Source organism: Vicugna pacos, chromosome 34 (assembly GCF_048564905.1).
Source record: "Vicugna pacos chromosome 34, VicPac4, whole genome shotgun sequence".
NCBI classification, from domain to species: Eukaryota; Metazoa; Chordata; class Mammalia; order Artiodactyla; family Camelidae; genus Vicugna; species Vicugna pacos.
Genome location: NC_133020.1, coordinates 19,553,671 through 19,573,273, shown reverse-complemented (window position 1 = coordinate 19,573,273; position 19,603 = coordinate 19,553,671). Strand labels below are relative to the sequence as shown.

The window sequence follows — 19,603 nt, the reverse complement described above, 5'->3', positions numbered from 1 at the left end:
GCCTCGAGTGGAGATGAATCTGCCGGACACCTTCTTGTCTGTAAACGCCGCTAAGAAACGGGGCCCAGGTGCCGCGAGCCGGCGCAGGGCTGAGCTCGCTCTGCCCCGGGCACCTGGCTGCTGCTGACGGCTGGAGTCGACTGCAACTCCCAGGGCCTTCTCAAAGCATGCTTCTCTTGGCTTGCGAGACTGCTACAGCTGTAGATTTATTTCAATTAAGCTTTATCTTGATATAGCAATTCTAAAAGCAGAGAATTTATAAAGGACACGCAGCTTAGTGACTTTTCGGGGGAAGGAGAGTTGCCCTTAAACGAGGGGAGAAGTCGAAGCGCACACGGGCTTTCCCCAGTGTCACCTGGCAGCAGCGTCACAACTCAGACGTCTTTGCCTTCTCTGGAGACAGGCTTTTCAGACCATTAAGCATGACATCAGGGGATGTGTATGAAACAAACGCTGACTTTGGAAAAAGCCAGGATGTTTTCACAAAGAACAAGTTATGCCAACCTTCTTTTTAGACTTTCAAGTTCTGTCTGACAAGCTTTTTTGACAAGAAACATTTGTTGCTTGTCTAACCAAGAAAAAGATCTTTTTTAAAAGAAGATAACTGCATTTGTTTTGACTCACTGTTTCAGCCTCCCAAGGCCTTTGTGCTCCCGGTTAGCCCGCACCGCACACCAGCCGCCCGTCTCAGTGCCGAGCCTTTCACAGGCGTGAGACGCGGGCCTCCTACACTTTCAGCCAAGTTCCTGCTGAGAACGTGGAGGGGCTCAAGGAGCAAGCAAGCCTCTGAAGCAGGTGCAGTTTACTTCACAGGAGTTACACCGCAATAAAGGTGTTAATGAAATAACATAAGAAGAAAGCACGCGTGCCATTCAAGTTTCTCTGCGTAAGACGTCTGACTGGTGCTCCTTTTCCCTTCGTCCTGCCACGCGGCCAGCCCCTCTCTCTGGCCCCATCGTGAGAGCCCTTCTCAGCCACTTGTAGAGATCCAGCTGCGTCGTCTGAGGCTCCCCCATCTACCACGGCAACCCTCGTAGCTCGCTGAGTGTTAGTGGATTCATTCTGTTTTTTCCTAAGTAAACATTTGTTAATATACGTCCTTCAAATGCCGAGCTCCGTGGTTTGTAATGACTAGAATCCACTCCAAAATCAGGATTTTCACTCATCACTCAGGAACTTTTGTTTGAGAATTCCGAGTCTCTCTTAAATATTATACACGAAGTGCTGGTTAAACAGCTGGGCGTGTGGGCGCCGTCACCCTGCTCGGCCCCCATCTGGAGGCGGGTGTGGGCGCTCTGCCCCCTGCGCGGCCTGCCTGCTGTATTCTAGCGCCCTCAACACGTGGGGACGTGCATGCCATGACCTTGTTCCAGAAAGGCTAACCTTGGGGTCCAGGGCCTTTTGGACTTCAGTTAGACCTCAGGGAACAAGACAGAGTCCTAAACCACCCTGCCTGACCCCACATTCATTTCCGAACTTACTGAAAACGCTGCCACACCCGCTTCTCAGAGCCTTCAAACCACCCGCCCCCTCAGGGACCAGGCGCCCAGGGGGCCCCGCGGGGCACACCGCGCACTCCGACCGCAGTGGGGAGCACTGCCCGCCCTGGACCGCAGTAAGCCGGCCTAGGCGTGGACCAGCGGCTCCCGTCCTGGCTGAACACCAGAACCACGCACAGAAATTCGCAAAGATAAAAATGTCAGAGCGCAGAGGCTCTGACTCGGTGGACCAGGACAGGTAGGAGACGCCGCCACGTGCTAAGGGCCCCCCAGCTGAGTGTGACCTGCGGCACGTGCCCTGGGGGGCAAAATCACCCCTAGTTGAAAACCACTGCTTTGAACCCCTTCTGTGGAGTGCAACCCGGTAAACTATGTTCTACATTGCACATCAGATCCATTACTCTCTTGCTTCAAGCCCTACGATGGCTGCCCACCATCCCAGGGGAAAATCCAAACCCCTTGGTTTGCTTATAAGGGCCTGCATGGCCTGGCCTGCACCCACTCTGACCGCAACTCTGGGTCGGTCCAAGTCGAGGGAGGCTGAGGGAGATGGCCACCTGCCCGCCCCAGGGGCCCCCTGCCAGCCCTGCGCGCCCTGCCTCGCGAGCGCTTCTCCAGCACCTTCCCCCAGCAGCCTACCCTCTGTTCTGTGTGAAACCCTCACTGCTCCATGTTCCCCACCTGCCATCAGACTTTGGCCCCTGCTGCTCCTGACGCCCGGGGTGCCCTCCCTCCCATTCCTGCGTCCGGCTCCATGACACCTCCTTCAGGAAACACTCTGTGACACTCCCCACCCCACAACACAGACGCTGCTCACCAGCAGGGGTGAGGGGCCCCGGCTCTGCTCACACCTGCATCTTGTGCTGCATGCCTGGCTCCCTGTCCAAGCTCTGGTCCTGGGCACGCCTGTCACAAAGCTGGTGGGCAGACAGACTGCCAGACAAAGAGGGGAGGAGGAAGGCCTGGACGACGCAGACGGAGGCTGGACGGGCTCCCGTGGGCCTCCCGCCTGCTGGTGAGTCACGTGCCATGAGAGGACCAGGCCACTCTCCATCTTCAGGCAGGTGTCAAAATGACAGGCTGTCCTGAAAATGAGACTCAGTGGTTTCTGCCGTCACGGCAGGTGGCGGGTTCATTCACCATCACAGGTTTCCACAGGCCGACACTGCATAAAACCAGGCACGGCGCCCACAGAGTAGAACCATTTCCAGTGACGTCCTTAGTACACACTGTTCTAGGGGATTCACTGGAACACTGCTACCATGTGGGTCTCCAATTATGAGAGAGACTGGTAGGAATTCCACTTCAGAGGCCTGATTAAGAATAAGGAATTAAGTTTTCATCAGAACCTTTTAGCGAAACTTACTTTATTCACTGAGAGAATAAAACCAAAGAAGAGGGAGGCCCCCATCTTCCTCTACAAAAGAATCACCCAAATAAGAACTAAATAAAACCTGCACTCAGGCCCAGGACTGTCAGAAGTAAAAGTGGGCTTGGCCCAAGGATTCAAAACTACCAAGAATACAAGCTGAAAACCAGTATTTTATAATATAAGCCAGTATGAGAATAAAACCTGGAATTTACTCAGGCCACAGGAGCCGACCAACCAGAAGAGTGAAAGAACTCCACACATCAGTACCAGACAGAAGTCGGCCGATTTTCAAGTATCTGAGGACAAAACGAGTTAAGGCCTGGCATCTGCTTTAAAACACTTCAGCAGCAGCAACAACATAGCAAGAAAAGAGAGACAGACCATGACGGTAAATCTGGATCAGCGTCAAGTCAGGATCGTGGATACGTGGGGGTTCATTATATCAGATTCTAGTATTCGAAATCCCCAACTAAATATTCAATGTCTGTTTGTATTAAAAAACATTAGAAATCAAATCTCGAACACAAATTTAATAAAAATGTTTCAGAAAACCACTTATTTTAAGTAATGCTTGTTATTAAAAACATACAGCATGACAGGTTAATTTGGACAACACCTGTAAGTTTCTTGCAATGGGCTTTATTTTCAGCAATCCAATGGGTCATTTCCAACCTAAACTGAGTAATGAATCGAGATTTTAAATCTACAACATAAACTCTGGGCTAAGCAGGAAAGCTGAAAATGTGTTTCACAATGGCCTTCAAAACTGAACAAGCAGATGGCTTACAGGAGGCAAGTCTGAGCCAACAAGGTCACATCGACACAGCTGAAGCGCTCCCCAGGCCCCCTGTGATGCTGGGTTCAGCCTAACCCTTGGCAGGCGAGTGGGAGGGACTGCCATCACAGCGTGTGTGTGCAGTGCATGGCTCTGACTTGCGGGGACAGCAGCCCTACCCGCCACGCCCCCCAGATGACAAAGGACAGAGCTGAGAAACCCCATCAAAATCCGGCAGGAGCAGAGCCTGGTGCGTCCGCACGGCTCACGTGGCGACACTGACAGCGAGCACAACAGAGCCCTGGTGCCCCACGGCTCCGGGACTGCGAGCGAGCGTCTCAGACACCAAGCAGAAGGTTCAGACTAGGAGCTGTCTCACCTGCAAAAGAACTCCCACAGGTCTAGGTTTTGAATTCTCTGGATTCTTTTAATTCTGTTGCGATCCATCGTTCTCCCAAAGAGACCGGCAACCTCCTTATACTCATGCGTTTGGTTGTGCAAAGGAATAAGCTGGAAAGAGAAGTTTGCAGCGTGGTTTTATGGGGCCCTTTGCAGGCCCCCCCGCCTCCCGTGGGTCAGGGCAGCGCTCACCTGGTAGGGGACCTCGGTGTTCACGTTCTCCCAGTGCGCGGGCATGGGGATGGCCTCGTTCTCACAGATGTAACTGTACGTGGAAAAGACAAAACGAAGTATTAGAAGCTGATGACAGTCACAATCAGTGACTTATACGTTTCCTCCCAACCTGAATTTTCACGCTGAGGCGCTGTGACAAATGCAGTTAGGTGCAGTCCTTGGTTTCTCTCTTTTCAAATATTTCTTGAATACCTACTCATGTGCAACTTTAGGTACTGAACTGAGAAACCTGATGGGAAACACCTAGTCCTACATAACGTTAAAATTTCAAAAGCTGTTGTTTAATTCTGTTTTTTGTTTTCCCCTGAATTTTCCAGAATGTCTTTTAACTGTAGGAAGATATTAGGTAAAGAAAAGGAAAATCCAAGAAGAAAATCAAATTCTTGGTCAAAAAAAAAAAAACCTCTTTAACAGATTTAAACTGCCTACTAAATTACACCCAGTTTTCACAGCCACACATTCAATGTCCTTCAGGATGGAACTCAAACCTACAGCTTCCTCTCTTCACTGCCCACGACGCCCGCGGTCCACATTAGCTCACTTGGTGCAGCAGACAGTCGAGCTTTTGAAAACTGTCCACCATGTTTAAGCCACTGGATGTGAACACGGAAAAAGACAACGATCTTTGCTCATTTTTCTGAGGGGTTGCTGGTCTTCTACTTGGAGATTCCTAAAAGTACTTCGTACACGACAGAGCTGAGCGCTTAGACCGGGGTACTGGGGAACAACAGTTTCCCAGGGTTTTGGTGTTTGTTTTTCACTTTGCCTGAAGTATCTTTTAGCTATGGAAAAGGTATTCGTCTGTTTGTCTGTTTAAGTGTTTGCAGCCCTAGTTAACTGTGAATTCCTTGCCAGCAGGAAATGCACTGCTCCCTTTGCGTGTCATAGATGCTCACCGTAGTCCTGCACACTACATAAGCAGACATTTCTAGATCAGCACCTCTTCCTCTTCACCAGGCTTCTGTGTCCTAACTGTTCTTCGTCCTTTACTGTCTTGCTCTGTGCCCTCCATTCTGGCTCGTTCTCTCCCCTCCCTGTCTTTTTCTATGGCTCATACAGTCTACGTGAGAGCAGAGCATCTGGCCCCGTCGTGTGCTTCCTCTCCCACCACAGGGTACCAGATGCAGTGACAGACACTTAGAGCGACCCGTCCATCACTAGGTCTCATCTTCCTCCCAGATCACATGTTCTTTGAAGATAAATAATTCCTTGATTAAATTCCTCATACTTAAGAATGAGATATGATGAAGCTGGTAAGGAAACAACATTCTCCACCTTCCATGGAAGTATTAGGGCATTCCTTACATAAGTATTCGAGTATCTTTGAAATCATGATCCTAAACATAAGCCAAAAGTCTCGAGAAACAAACTGACAGAAACGTTAAGCATTTCTTTCTTTAATCCTTTCAGAGTATCTCCTTGGAAGGAGCAAACGGGTCTCTCCTACAATTGACAGGCTAGCAATTTTTTTTTTCTGTTTCATTTAAAATTCTTTGAACAGGAAGAATTTCAATACTTGCTTGAGGAAATCATTTCAGAAAATAGGAGACTTGCTCTAAGATTTCCCCTTCAATTCCATTCATATGAATAATGAATATGTATTGTCTTGGGACATCTATGGCGGTCTTTTCTGGCTACAGACAGCAGGACAGGGAAGGAGGAGAACGTGCCGCCCCGACCCAGGGAGCAGGGGGTGTGGCTGCTGTCCCCCACTTCCCCATCGCCCCAGGTCCCCTCAGTCACTACAGATCTGAAATTATGTCCAGGGGTTGCCCCATGGGGTTTGGTGGAGGTGAACACAAAGTGGGTAATTACCTAAAATGTATGGTTCAAATAACTGGATGGTTCTGGGAGAGTCTTTCCTATTCAAACTTACCTCAGTAGGTTATTTTAAGGATTTAGAGCAGAGACCAGACATGCAAGTGTTCTAAAGAATTAAAAAGCATAACTCTATAAAGGGAAACAAGAAGGACAGCAGGCAAGGAGACGCCGGCAGAAGGTAGCAACATTGCTCGTTCACTAGCTGACATGAGCTCGGGAGAGACAAGATCAACATGAAGGTTATTAAATAACCTACCAAACCCTTTCCGCCTCTCCACTTCCCCGTCAGCTATCAAGGCAGAGGAGAGGAGACAAAGCCCGCTCTTCCCACCCCAGGCTCTCCACCATACCTGAAAGCACTGATGGAAAAGGGAGCTCTTTTTATTAGACGCTGTTTTCCAGAGGTGAGATTCGTCTGCTTCATTTCTGCACACGGAGACAAAGATGTTAGAGAAGTCCCAGAAACACATTGTGCTGTCAGCTGTCACGAAGATCTGTGGCCACACAGTGTGATGATCTGGGACCGCGGGGCTTTGGAAGGAGCGGCCATAACCAGGGCACTCGGGCTGCTTCAGTGGACACGCTGGTCAGCAAAGCAGGTTCGCGGCTTCATCTGAGCTCACACACGAGGATGCTAACCTCGGACGCTGCTCGGACGCAGGGTCTGCCCTTTCCGCCTCATACTTAGGCTAAACTGACAGGGAAACAGGAACGTTCTCAACCTAAGAAAATTTAGAGTGCCAGAAGGAGGAAGAAATTACAGTACTGACTCTCCTGGTCAGTTTCCTAAGTGAGAAATGCACTTTGATTTCTCCACAAAGATTTTGGAAATGATAAAAAAAAGATACATTACCATGATGAAATGTGCACAATTCAGTTTCAAGAATTTGTACCTTTCTTGCCTTTTCTTTAAAGTGTACTCCTAAACAGAAAACCTGGCTAGACTCAAGGTGTACTTACAGAAGAGATGCTGGTGATAAAAGGAAGAACTCACTGCAGGCATCATTTTCTTCTTCTATCTGTCCCTCAGCGGCGGTGACACCCATCACACCCGCTTCTTCATCCCCCCAGAGTTAGGCGCTAAGTCTTCCTACAAGAGCCTAGCCAGTCTATCTTGTCTAACTGGCATCCTAACACCCCCAATAAAGGGGCTCCCCGCCCAGGCAAATGCTGCTCCAGGTGTGCCCCGCTTTTTCCGTGCCCCCTTAGGCTCCGTGTGCTGGCGTGAGCATTGCGCAGGGAAAAGCAAGGTGGTCCCAGCACGAGGAGTGAAGCCTGTGGTGCCTCCTTGTACCACCTCATTTCAAGTTTACTTTTACGATTTTTACGAAGGGAAGCTGGCTTGGCTTGTGGCAGAACGGATGGGGCTCGTTTTGCAAACGCAACGTGGGAAACGCGAACACTGACGCTGCTGAAACAGCATCGTTACAGTGAGGGCTGGGGACTGGAGCTGTCATACGTGACTTCCATGCTTTGATAAAGGTTTTTTTTTTTTTAAATAAACTGCACCATCTGAGAGAAAGCTTCCAAAAATACAGTTTGCTAGAAAATACTCTTTCAGAAATATGTGGTGTGCTGGGCTACCGCCCAAGTGCTTTGACAGACTTACCCTCTGCATGATGCCTGAGGTCTGTGTACCACTATGTCTCAGTGTTGCTTCAAAACTGGGACTTGGGGGGGGGAGGGTACAACTCAAGTGGTGGAGCGCATGCTCAGCACCCACGAGGCCCCGGTTCAATCCCCCGGACCTCCTCTAAGCGAGAATCAGTGAAGAACCCTAATTAGCCCCTCTCAGCAGAACTGGGACTTGCATGCAAGAGTTAAGTGTCTACCAACACCGTCTGTCTAGACTGCGGCAGAAAGACAAACGTCAGGGCTCCTTAAAGGCAGCCTATCTGCCTAATGTCATAAAAATGTTATAGTTAGGAGTAAGAATCTAATGGCTTTAACTCTTGAATTAAAAAAAAACAGCTCTGGGAGACGACAATCATGAGAGGTCCGGCTGCCTCACCTTTACTGGACTAGCCCCTCCACCGCTTCTGGGCCTCGGTACACCCAAGGACCGCCCTCGGCTTCCCCGCCCCCTCCTGCCTGCAGTGCAGCACCAGCTCTGTCGCCACGACTCCGCCCACAGGAACTGGGGCAGAACGCCTGGAGGATCGGGCCGTGAGGCACCCCAAATGCACTTTATTAAGAAAGCCCCCCCATCCAGGTCTCGCTTGCCTTGAAGCAGAAAACAGCTGCGGCTGGCAGCTTGAAACTGAAGGGGTGACTCCAACAGGTTTTCGTGGGAGCCCTAAAGACACGCCCACGTACTGGGGATGAAATCCAAGTGGGGCTGATTTCCAGATCAGCTGCTGGGGAAGAGCCACTGAGACCAGAAAGTGGCAGGAGGTAACGCCCATCACGGTTTCCTGGCAAAGACTCCAAGGGGTGGGTCATTCAGCTCAACTTCAGTCTTAAAACTAAACTAGCTACGTATGACTTTTGTCACTGAACCTGTCTGATTGATCTTTAAAAATAAAAAGATGATGATGAGTAAAAGAGTTTATAGGTGTTTTGTGTTCCTCATATGAGAAGCATTACATGAACCCAAAATACATGACAATCTCCACACACATCAGTAACTGCAAGCATGTAAATACACCTTTATAAAAGGCAACGTTGCTCAAAAAGATTGCAAAGCCTGAATTTCTGCAGCGGCATTTTACAAAAAGGACTTACTTTACTGTTTACAGTAAACCCTGACCTTCAGAAAGGCAGATTTTACCACATCAATATACTAAGAACACACAACTATTAGGGAAAAAGACATACCTGCAAAGTCTATCCTGTAGCTGAATTTGGAAGTAGTAAAAGAAATGGAGCCACAAGGGTTTGTTTTGAAGCTTTTTTCGATATCTTCACTGCTAACTGAACACTGAATGTTGGTATCCGGCTTTAAGACAAACCAGAAAGTTTCATTTACCAGCTGTTCACATTAATGGCTTGGCCACAGCAGTGGTGCTGTGGGCACAGAGACAGAACAGAGGGGACAAGGAAGCTTACTAGTCACCTGCTCTAGTTCCAAATACACAGGGAGCACCCCAGCTATGACGGCAAGGATTTCCGGCAAAGAAACGTCAACAACTGGTTAGAAGGGCTTTTTCCAAGTTATGAGCATTTTTCCAAATTACGGCAAACATTACACTTCCTAAGTGGCTCAGACCGCGTCTTCTTTGAGCAGCCTTGTAAGTCTAAAAAGACCACAAGCTTGGCGTGCAGGTGCACCTCGCGGCATAACCGTGAACTGGCTGTGTGACTGCGGACAAGTGACAGAACTGTTCTGAGTTTCACTGCCTTTGTAAGGCCGAGGGTCGACATCTGCTTTCCGGTTGCTGTCAGGACAGAGGAGAAAACACGTGTGCAACCCCTAACCTAGCGCCTGGCGCACGGATGCGTCTAACACGGGCCGTCTTCCCTTCCAGTGTGTGTCCGCCAGACCAGGCCTGGACCTGCCCGCACGTGCCCAGGCTGTGCAACTCTCTGTACACACAGTGAACACACACCATCTCCTCAAAATAAATATCGTGAAAGCCTGGGGAAGGAAAAGGGGGCAGGACCAGAAGAATTTCTAATCCTTCTTTTGGTCATGCTATCTGATCTCCTGAAGGTCTGATTTCCTTCAGGTGCCGCCTGTGCGCCTTCCTTACGCGGAAAGGATGATACCGCGGTGAGTCCAAGTCCCTCCTGCCAGCCGCGAGGGAAGGGGTACCTGGAACATGTGCCACTTCCCACACTCCGCCAGGTAGAACCAGCCCCACTGGGTGTCTGATGTGTCCATCTCATCCACCTCGCTGTCGACTGTTTTGGAAAAGAGCTCTTCTGCTTTGTGGAACATCTCCTGAAATGCCAAAGAGACAGGGAAGAGACAGTTTCCTTAATAAGCCACGTGCTTCTCAAACATCATTGCCCCTCTTAGCAAGAACAGCATTCCAGGTGTCCTTCCCACGTGATGTTTAAAAGCAGCATTCTACCTTGCACATGGCTCTGAAGACAAGCATTTAAAAATGCTGAATATCGCTGCTTAACAGAAAAGCCAGACAGTTAGACACTTCAGTAGGATACATCAGTGCCCGCTCAGCCACTTACATAAGCTCTGTCAGCACCTATAAGTACTCAGGGTTCGCAGTACAGGGCCAAGAAATTCCTGTCTTATCAAATGTTCAGGTATTTGGACAAAAGGATCCAGGCTCTCAACTAGTTAACACCCAATACAGCTGACTTTTGTTTTAAATATTCATTACTTCATTTAAGGGCATGGAAAGACATTTATAATATGCAGTGTTCAGTACAAAGAAGGTTACAATAAACAGAAATAGGATGATCCAATTTTAATAAAAAAATACATCTACACTTACCCAGGTGAATGTTTGTGTGCATCTGTACACGTACACGTAGGTGTGTGGATGTGCACGTACGCACAGAGGTCTGGATGCATATACAAACATTTATCACAGCTTTCCCTGAATGTTAGCATAATAATGGTAACTGGCACCCTTAGATGGCTCCTACTGTGTGCCAAGTGCCCTTCTCAGAAATGTACGCGTGACAACTCACCTGGGCCTCGCAACCACCCCAGAAGACACGCACTGTCGATATCCAGATTTACAAATAAGGAAGCCCGGGCACAGAGAGGGCACACAAGGACGCAGCCGGGCTTCCGGGCCAGGCAGTCTGGATCCAGGCTGTGCGCTCAGGTACCACGGAACCCGGCCTCAGACTTCCTTGTCAATGACTTCATCATCTTGTTTCTATCAAGTGACTCATGTGCACATTATTTTTGAAAAGTTTTAAACATTCTTGGGTAGAGATTGCGATGAAGAGGACGTCATAAGAAAAGGGGCAAAGAGGTGAGTCAAGGAAGATGAAACTTTATCTGGGATGTGGCTTTCTGTCCTCATTCTTCAAGGGTTTTTTAAAAATTAATAATTTAAATGTGCACAAATTAATAAATGAAAATATTCTCCTTGCAGAAAATCCTGGTAATGTCTTGTCTTCCTTCCTCAGGGTTACCCGATGCTGATCACTTACTGTGCGTCTTTCAGACTGTGTGTGTGTGTGTGCGTGCGCACGTGTGCATGTATGCACGCACGTGTGTGTGTGTGTTTACTCACACATACAAACACATATAATTACTGGTGATTTGTTAAAAATTATATTTCCTGCTTCTTTGACTTTCCCTTTTTTACAAAGAATATGTGCTCCTTGGGTAATTTGGAAAATATTTGTTTTAAATTTGATCATTTAAAGTGCCCATCCATTTCCAGGAGCGCTGTGACCTGGGATGTCTCCGCCGCCTTGTCTGGGCCACAGTTTCCTCTTGGTAAAGTGTAGGCGGAAGGCTCCCTCCTCGCGGGGCTGCTGTTAGTGGTGCTGCTTGGCGCTGCAAGAAGGACCACGCACAGTGCCTGAGCTCAGCGAAGTGGGGTTACTCTGTATTCGTGTCTGGAAACTCTCTCTAAGGAATGCTTTGGGATGATGTTCTGGATTTCTCCTTCATGTCTTAAAGCGAACTGGCTGCTGAGAAATGGAAACCAGGACCCCCTTGGAGCAAGAGCGGCAGATTTAATTCCGCGTTTGCCTTGTGTATTTTAACCAAACAACAAAGCCAGTGACTTAGAGTCTCAGATCAGCTGTGCAGTTAACTCCTCACGGGCCCTGTTCTCTCTTCTCTTACTGTTCGCACAGTTTGCCCATTTTACTGTGAGAGACCAAGAGAGCAAGAGGGACCTAGTTAGAGCTTTTCTGCTGAAAACAGCCAGAAAATTTTGGAAGGATGTATTTGAAGGAAACGGTTAAGATAAATATTTGGCTTCTGGGTTCTATCTTTAGTAGAAAAGGAAATGGGAAATAGGAAAGCAGCCTTAACACGGCATACACACAGCAACACGTGCGCTCGGCTGCGTCACACTGTCCCCTCGGCCACGCTGTGACCCAGGTGGGTCACACGTGGGAGTGTCTCACCGAGGCCATCCAGGACGCCCTGTCACACCCAGCTCTGGGCCCAGGACAGGCTCGCCTCACATTCATCCCCGTTCAGGGGGGCAGCAGGACACACAGGCAGCACTGCGCCGAGCGCTCCTGAAGCCCCTCAAATTGTATAGAATTCCTCATCAGTTTACACTGCTTTTTCCTCCACAAGCTACAGTACAGAAGTCATTAACCTCCAGTTAATCTTGGGGAGGAAGAAGAGCAGAGAAAATACAATGATGCTGTGCAGCATCACAGCTGGCGGCTCAGAGAGATTACAGAATCGCCTGAGGCCTCCCTGAGCTGCCGGCCCCACCGCCTCCTCCTCCCGTCCGGCAGTGGTCCCTCTGGCCTCGGAGCCAAAGTGACTGCTCTGCTCCACAGATGCTACTTCTTTTTCAGAGACTCAGCTCGTAAGACTCACTGATGGTTTTCCACAAGTTTATCCTCCACAGGAGTGGCTCTTCTGTGTCATCAGGCTCAAAGAGTTCAGTCGCGCTCAAATGAAAACCTTTAAAATACTGTAACCATAGTAGTAATGAGGGTAGGACATTCACACAGGGAGAAAGGGAGCGTGCACCAGCTGTCCGTTCTGAGGTGGCAATGGATGTGAGTCAGCTGAGTAAATCAGATCGGCCAGTACGCCGTCCTCTGCCTTGATTTACCAGTTTTTAACTGGCTGACAGTGACACCGACTGCACATCAGGCTGTGGAGGAAAAAAGCTGGTGAGAAGTGGACAGGCTTTCTGTAAAGTTTCAAGTCTGGTGAGTATGCTGGTGCCACATGTCGACACTGCTAGCTCCTCCAGTGGGAGTATTTACAGAGCCTGGGAGCATCAGCTTGAAAGGCCACATGGAAAATGAGTTTACAGTCAAAATTCTGATCTATAGGAGAAAAATAATGCCGCCTTCCCAACTGGTTAAACCCTTTCTGATGAGTTTACTAAAATAAACAAAATGTAATTTATTTTTAATATTTTTATAAAGTTTTATATTTAAAACTGTATTAAATATACATTTTATCTATTTTATATTTATATTTAAGTATATTTATATTTAAAAGTACAAAATATATTTTATCTATTTTATATTTAAAATATAATGTTTTAAAATCTTATTTTAAATATAATTTAGTGTAAACATAACACCTTGAGGAAATAATAGTTGGTAATGAAAACTTCCTTGTCTCTTATAGGAAAAAGGTCCAAAACCTGACAGCAAAAGTTTAAAAACAGAGTGGAACTTCTGGAATGACACAGTGGGGTGCAGCAGGCCCTCTCCCCAGTAAAACTACATTTTAACTGGTGAACGTTATTTAAGACGACAACATTCAGAGTCTCTGAAAATCGTCCTAAGAGCATACGGCAAATGGAGAAATAGTATTCAAGAAAATCTACTAAATCTCAGAACAGGCAAGAGTCTGGCAACTGAGGCCAGACCTGCTCCGCGAGCCTGCCTCGGCCAGGTGTGCCCCAGGGCTCCACCTCGGGCGTGTGCAGACAGGGCCACGGGCTCCCTTTCCCTCCAGCTCCCGGTCTGGGGCCAGGTACACGCTGGACGGCGCAGGCTGCCCAGGGGCGCAGCAGGTCTCTTCCGGGCAGGGCAGCACAGGGGCCCGTCTCCTTTCCCCTCACCGGTCCCCAGGCGTCTGGTGGAAGCCCTAGTCCAGGCCCAGCCGGCCCTGCACGCGGGGCCCTGGCTGCTACCACCCCGTCTGCAATAAGGGTAGCGGTCTCACGGCAGGCGGAGTAGGTCAGCAAGACCATGGGCCACCCCCCACCAACCAGTGCCCACTCAGAGTGAGGTGTCACTCTAGGAGGAGTGGGCTCCCACCTCCAGCTCCAGGTGCAGTGACACAGTGGAAAGGCAAGCCCTAAGGACAAAGGCCCATCTCTCTGCCGGAGGGGACTACGCCGAACACAGAGGAGAGAACCTCGTGCTAACAGCACTGTCAGAAAAACGGGAAATGGGCCCGAAGCTGGGACACAGGGAACCTGGGGCAGCCGGGAAGAGCCCTCCTGCGCTGACCGTCAGCCGTGGGCATCGGGAAGGCTGATGCTGACGAGCTCCGGCTGCATCCACTGCACGCACCCAGGAGCGGTCAGAGGTCACGTGGCAGACGCGACTACACTCCCAAGGCTGCACACGGATCCATCAACGCCGGGTGGGAGCCCCACTGGCACAAGGGGCTTAAACATAACCTCTGACCAAGCATGGCCTGACCCACGACTGTCCTTTCTCCACTGATCTGACTTGTATACAAAGTCAGTTGTCTATATGTCTGTGGGCCTATTTCTGGACCCTCTATTCTGTGCCATTTTCTCTACCTTGATAGCCATACCACACTGCCTTGAGTACTGTGGTTTCATACTGACTCATGAAATCAGGTCATGTTAGCACTCCAAAATTTGTCCTCCTTTCCCAGCACGGCTTCGACTAGTCTAGGTCCTTTCAGTTGTGATTGGGGTTGAGTAGTGATCTATTGGAAGAACTGCCATTAACAATATTGAGTATTCCAACCCATGATCGAGGTGTATCTCGTGACTCATTTGGGTATGTTTTCACTGTTTTCAGTGATGTTTTGTAGTTTTCAGTGTACAGATCCTGCACATCATTTATGCAAGGTTCACGACCGGGTATTTCATATTTTTCAGGCTACTGTAAGTGAAACTGCATTTTAAATGTCCATTTCTGATTGAGTGTTGCTAGTATATAGAGATACATTGATTTGGGGGTATGGTTCCTGTATCCAGCAACCTTACTAAACTCACTCACTAGTTCTAGGAGATTTTTGGACATTCCATCAGATTTTCCACATAGGCATCATATATAAACATAAACATAGCTTGCTTGCTTGCTTCTAGCACATGTTTCTTTTTTGCGCTTTCTTTTTCTTGCCGTATTGCACGGGTTATAATCTCCAGTGCCATGCTGAGTAAAGAACGGGCACCGTATCCTTGTTCCTGATCTTAGTGGGAAAGCATGCAGTCTTTTGCTATTAAGTTGGATATTAGATAGAGGTATTCTACAGATGTCCCTTGTGTCAGGGGTCCCCAAGATCACCACCAGGCTCACAAGAGAAGAACTCACAGGACCCAGAAGTTGTTCTATGCATGGTTACAGTTTATTACAGTAAACGTACACAGAGTAAAATAAATACATATACATATATGTATACAGAGGGAAAAGTAGGTGGGGCGAAGCCCAGAGAAAACCACATCCAAGCTCCCAAGTGTCTGCTCCCAGTGGAGTCACACAGGATACACTGAATTTGCCCAGCAACCATGTGTGACAAGTACAGTGCTGCCAACCAGGGATGGTCACCTGAGCACAGGTATGCAGGATTTTTATTGGGAGTTGGTCATGTAAGCATACAGCGTCTGTGTGAATGACCTCGTTGCCAAAGCCCCAGACCTCCAGAGGGAGGGCAAGAACCCACCATAAGTCACACTGCTAGTATAAACTATCTGGGCAAACTGGTAGAGCATGGCTGAAGGCCTCGGGCATGTAAATACACTCACTCGACAAATCACTCCAAGAGTTCAGTTCTCTGGAGCTGGACAAAGGGTCGTCATGGAAATAGGCCTTTCTTGAGAACGTGCAGGGTCTGAGTAACCCAGGCCTGCTGACTTAAGCCTTTTCTCCTCACCCTTCATCAGGCTAAGAAAGTTCTCCTGTAGTCCTAGGTTGCTCAGAGTTTTTATCAGGAATAGATACTGGATTCTGTCCAGTGTTTTTCCTGCACGCATTGAAATAATCATATGGTTTTTCATTTTAGTTTGTTTGTATGATGAGCTATACTGACTGCTGTTCAAATATGAAACCAACCTTGCATTGTGGGGATAAACACCATTCGGTAATGATGCATTAACCTTCTGATATATTGTTAGGTTTGATTTGCTACAATTTTGTTTAGAATTTTTCATCTATGTTCATTACTAATACTGGTCTGTAGTTATCTGGTAATGTCTTTGCCTGTTTTTGGTATCGGGGTAATGACAGCTTCATAGAGTGAGTTGTGAAGTATTACCTTCTCTTCAATTTTCTGAAAGTTCGTGCAGAATTGGTATTATTTCTTCCTTCACTGTTTGTTAGAATTCACCAGTGAAACCACTGAGCCTAGGGTTTCCTTTGTGGAAATTGCACACATTTAAGTTCTTTGGTAGCTATTGGGCTGTCCGTGTTGGTTGTTTCTTCTCGAGGGAGCTGTGGTAGTTTGTCTTACAGAGAACGTGCCCATGTCATCGCAGCTGCCGTACTGATTGACATTAAGTTCTTCATAACATTCTCTTCCTCCTGTGATTCTTTAATGCTTGTAGAATACATCGTGATGTTCTCGCCTTCATTCTCAAGACTGGTAGTTTGTATTCTCTTCTTACTTTTTCTTTTGGATTCATTGATTTTCTCTGTTGTTTTCATTTTAGTGATTTTCACTCTAGTTTCTTTGCACCTGCTTGAGTTTAATTTGCTCTTCTTTTCTCTCTTCTTAAGGAGGAAGCTGCAGTCATTGATTAGTGACATTTGTTCTTTTCTGACATAAGCATCAGTACAGCTGTAAATTTCCCCCAAGTACTGGTTTAGCAACATACCACAAATTCAATGTCTTCATACTTTCTTTTTCCCCTTTTTATTTCTCCAACCTATGAGTTATTTTCAAGTGTGCTATTTATTTACCAATACTTGAGGACTTTACAGATCTAATTGAATTTTACTTTAATTCCATTTTAATCAGATAGCATACTTTATATAATCGGAATTCTTTTAAATGTATTGAGACTTCTTTTATGGCCCAAAATACGGTCTATCTTGTTAAATTTTCTCTGTGTAGTTGAAAAAAATGTGTATTCAGCTGCTGTTGGGTATAATGGGCTACAAATACCAATTAGGTCAAATTGGGTGACAATGCTGTTCAAGTCTTCTATGCCTGGCTCACTTCTGTCTGCTCACTCAGTCCATCACTGAGAAAGGAGCATTACAGTCCCCACCTAACAGATAATTCTGACGGGATCATCCACCTCTCCTTACAGCTCTGTTAGTTTTGCTTCAAGTATCTTGAAGATCTGTTATTAGGTATATAAGTATTTAGGATTGTTACTGATTAACTCGCTTCTTTATCATCAGGAAATGATACTCTTTATCATGAATAATACCATTATTTCTGAAATCTACATTAATATTAATATACCACTCAAGCTTTCTCTTGACTAGTGTTAGCACTGTATGTCTCTTTCCATTTCGTTTTATCCTATTTGTGTCCTTAAATTCAAAGTGTGTTACTTGTAGGCAAGTTACTTACAGTTGGGTCTTGTCATCCACTCTGACAATCTGTCTTCTTTTTTTATTATTGAACTATAGTCAGTTTGCAATGCTGTGTCAGTTTCTGGTGTACAGCATAACGTTTCAGTCATACATGAACATACATGTGTTCCTTTTCATATTCTTTTTCATTACAGGTTACTACAAGATATTGAATATAGTTCCCTATGCTACATAGTAGAAACTTTTGTTTATCTACTTTATATATAGTAGATAGTATTTGCAATCTGCCTTCTAACTGGGGTGTGGAGAGCATTTACTTTGGTATGATTATTGATATGGTTAGGTTTAAGCTTATCATCTTGCTATTTGCTTTCTATTTGTCCCATCTGTTCTTTGTTCCCCTTGTCATTTTCTATCGTCTTTTGGATTGAGTACTTTAAGGGTTCCACTTTATCTCTTTTGGTGCCTTTCCACACACTCTAAAACCCACTCTAATTGAGCTTTTCTAGCTTCTGGCACAGTAACTCCCACCACCCTCTCTCACTTTCTCTCTCTCTCTCTCTCTCACACACACACACACACAGGCACTTGCTAGGATCTCCAATGAGCTTCACATTACTAAATCCTAGCACTTTTATCAGTTCCTATCTAACTTGACCTCTCAGTAACATTTCAGGTTACCCTCTGTCCTGAATTACTCTTTTCTTGGTTTCCATGAAATCACATCCTCCAGATCATCTTAGCCCTTGGCTACAAATTCTCAATCCTTTGCACTTTGACTTCTACTCAGCCTGTAACTCTTAGGGCTCCTGGGGCTCAGCCTTAGCCCCTTTTTGTCTTTCTCAACACCATCAAAACCTGGTCCTCAAGAATTAGGAAGTGGTTCACAGGCATTTTCAGGGGAAAAAATTATGAAAGAAATCTGTTCACATACAGGTTGCAAAGCTGAAATATAATATTAATAACAATTTTCACAAAAGTTCTTTTTTTAAGTCACCAACTCACTGTAATACCTCATTACATTCAGTCTGTATTAATCAGTTCATATCAGTGAGTGTTCAGCAAATACGATGATGTAAAACCAAAGAAACTGTCACATAATTTTCAAATCCACATCAATTGGCTTTGTTGACAAGGACAGAGAAGAGACCAAGACTGTGAGGCGTTCTCTGGCTAACACAGCTAGAAGTCTTGATAGTGCTGAGAAGCTGTCCATCCGAATTTAATGCCCAGTTTTACCACTGAGTAGAAAAACAAGCTACTGACAATACCCTTTTATTGAATGACTCTGTTGGAAGTCACAGCTTATCAGTGACACATGATATGGAAGAGTGATTATTACTATTTGAGTGTCTTGATGTTTATTTAGTTTTAAAACTGAACAAAGTGCTTGTGAGAAAATGCTGACCAGCTCTCGCGGAGTACAGCCAGTACGCAACGCGGCAGGGGTGCTCGACGTTGCGTTCCCTTTATCAGTGAAGGCCCGTGTACAAGGGAAGGTGGTTTTCATTCAGGCAATGATACTTCTGTGAGCTCGGACAGAGGGTGAAAAGAGAGGAAAAGGTGATGCTAGGTTCCCAAAAGATGTCTAAACATGTGGGACAGCATGAAGTCAACAGTGCGCCTCCTGCGAACATATGTATGTATGTACATGACCGGGACGCTGCGCTGGACACCAGAAACTGGCACGCTGTTAAGGGACTGCACTTCAATAATTAATTAATTAAGTTACAAAAAGAACACACAATGTGCCTCCTGATTGTAACTGAGTGTTGGAGGGAACAGTGAGAACTGAACACCAGCAAGTCCTCATGACTCAGAGTGTGTCCTCCCAGACGCTGAGGAGAGAAACGGCGGTGCTGGCAACGATACTCTGCCCACACAAGTCTACTGGCTGCAAGGTCAAGAGGGCTGACAAGAACTTCTGAAAGGAGGGACGAGATAAAAATATTTCTTCACGGTGCTGAAAATACCGAGTCATTCTCGATTTCCAGAAGTGTATAGCTGAAATAAATTCAGCATCTTAAATTAACCTGAACCTACTCCTTTAAGACCAAAATACCCAAATTTTTAACGCTGAGAATAAGATATCAGGCTTCTCAGTCACCAAACGATGCTGTGAATGGCTCAGCTGCTAGGGGGTGAGTCCTTCCCCGAATCTGATGGTTCTCTGCTCGTCAGAGGGTGAGCCTGACTCATTGCTGCGGATACAGACAGAATACAGCCAGCATT

At 46.8% G+C, this 19,603-nt stretch overlaps 1 protein-coding gene across 3 annotated transcripts in view; it reads right to left on the bottom strand.

Moving 5' to 3' along the window:
• PARP11 (poly(ADP-ribose) polymerase family member 11) overlaps positions 1-19,603 on the bottom strand; it is a 30,037-nt gene that overhangs the window by 3,475 nt on the left and 6,959 nt on the right. For 2 of the 3 annotated variants that reach the window (XM_006210836.4, XM_072954276.1), the window contains exons 2-6: positions 9,855-9,983; positions 8,918-9,038; positions 6,451-6,526; positions 4,238-4,310; positions 4,026-4,156 (exon numbers count right to left, since the gene is read on the bottom strand). In XM_006210836.4, coding sequence (XP_006210898.1) covers positions 4,026-4,156; positions 4,238-4,310; positions 6,451-6,526; positions 8,918-9,038; positions 9,855-9,983 — 530 coding nt within the window. The remainder of the gene's footprint in view (positions 1-4,025; positions 4,157-4,237; positions 4,311-6,450; positions 6,527-8,917; positions 9,039-9,854; positions 9,984-19,603) is intronic. The other variant, XM_072954277.1, reaches the window with a different exon arrangement.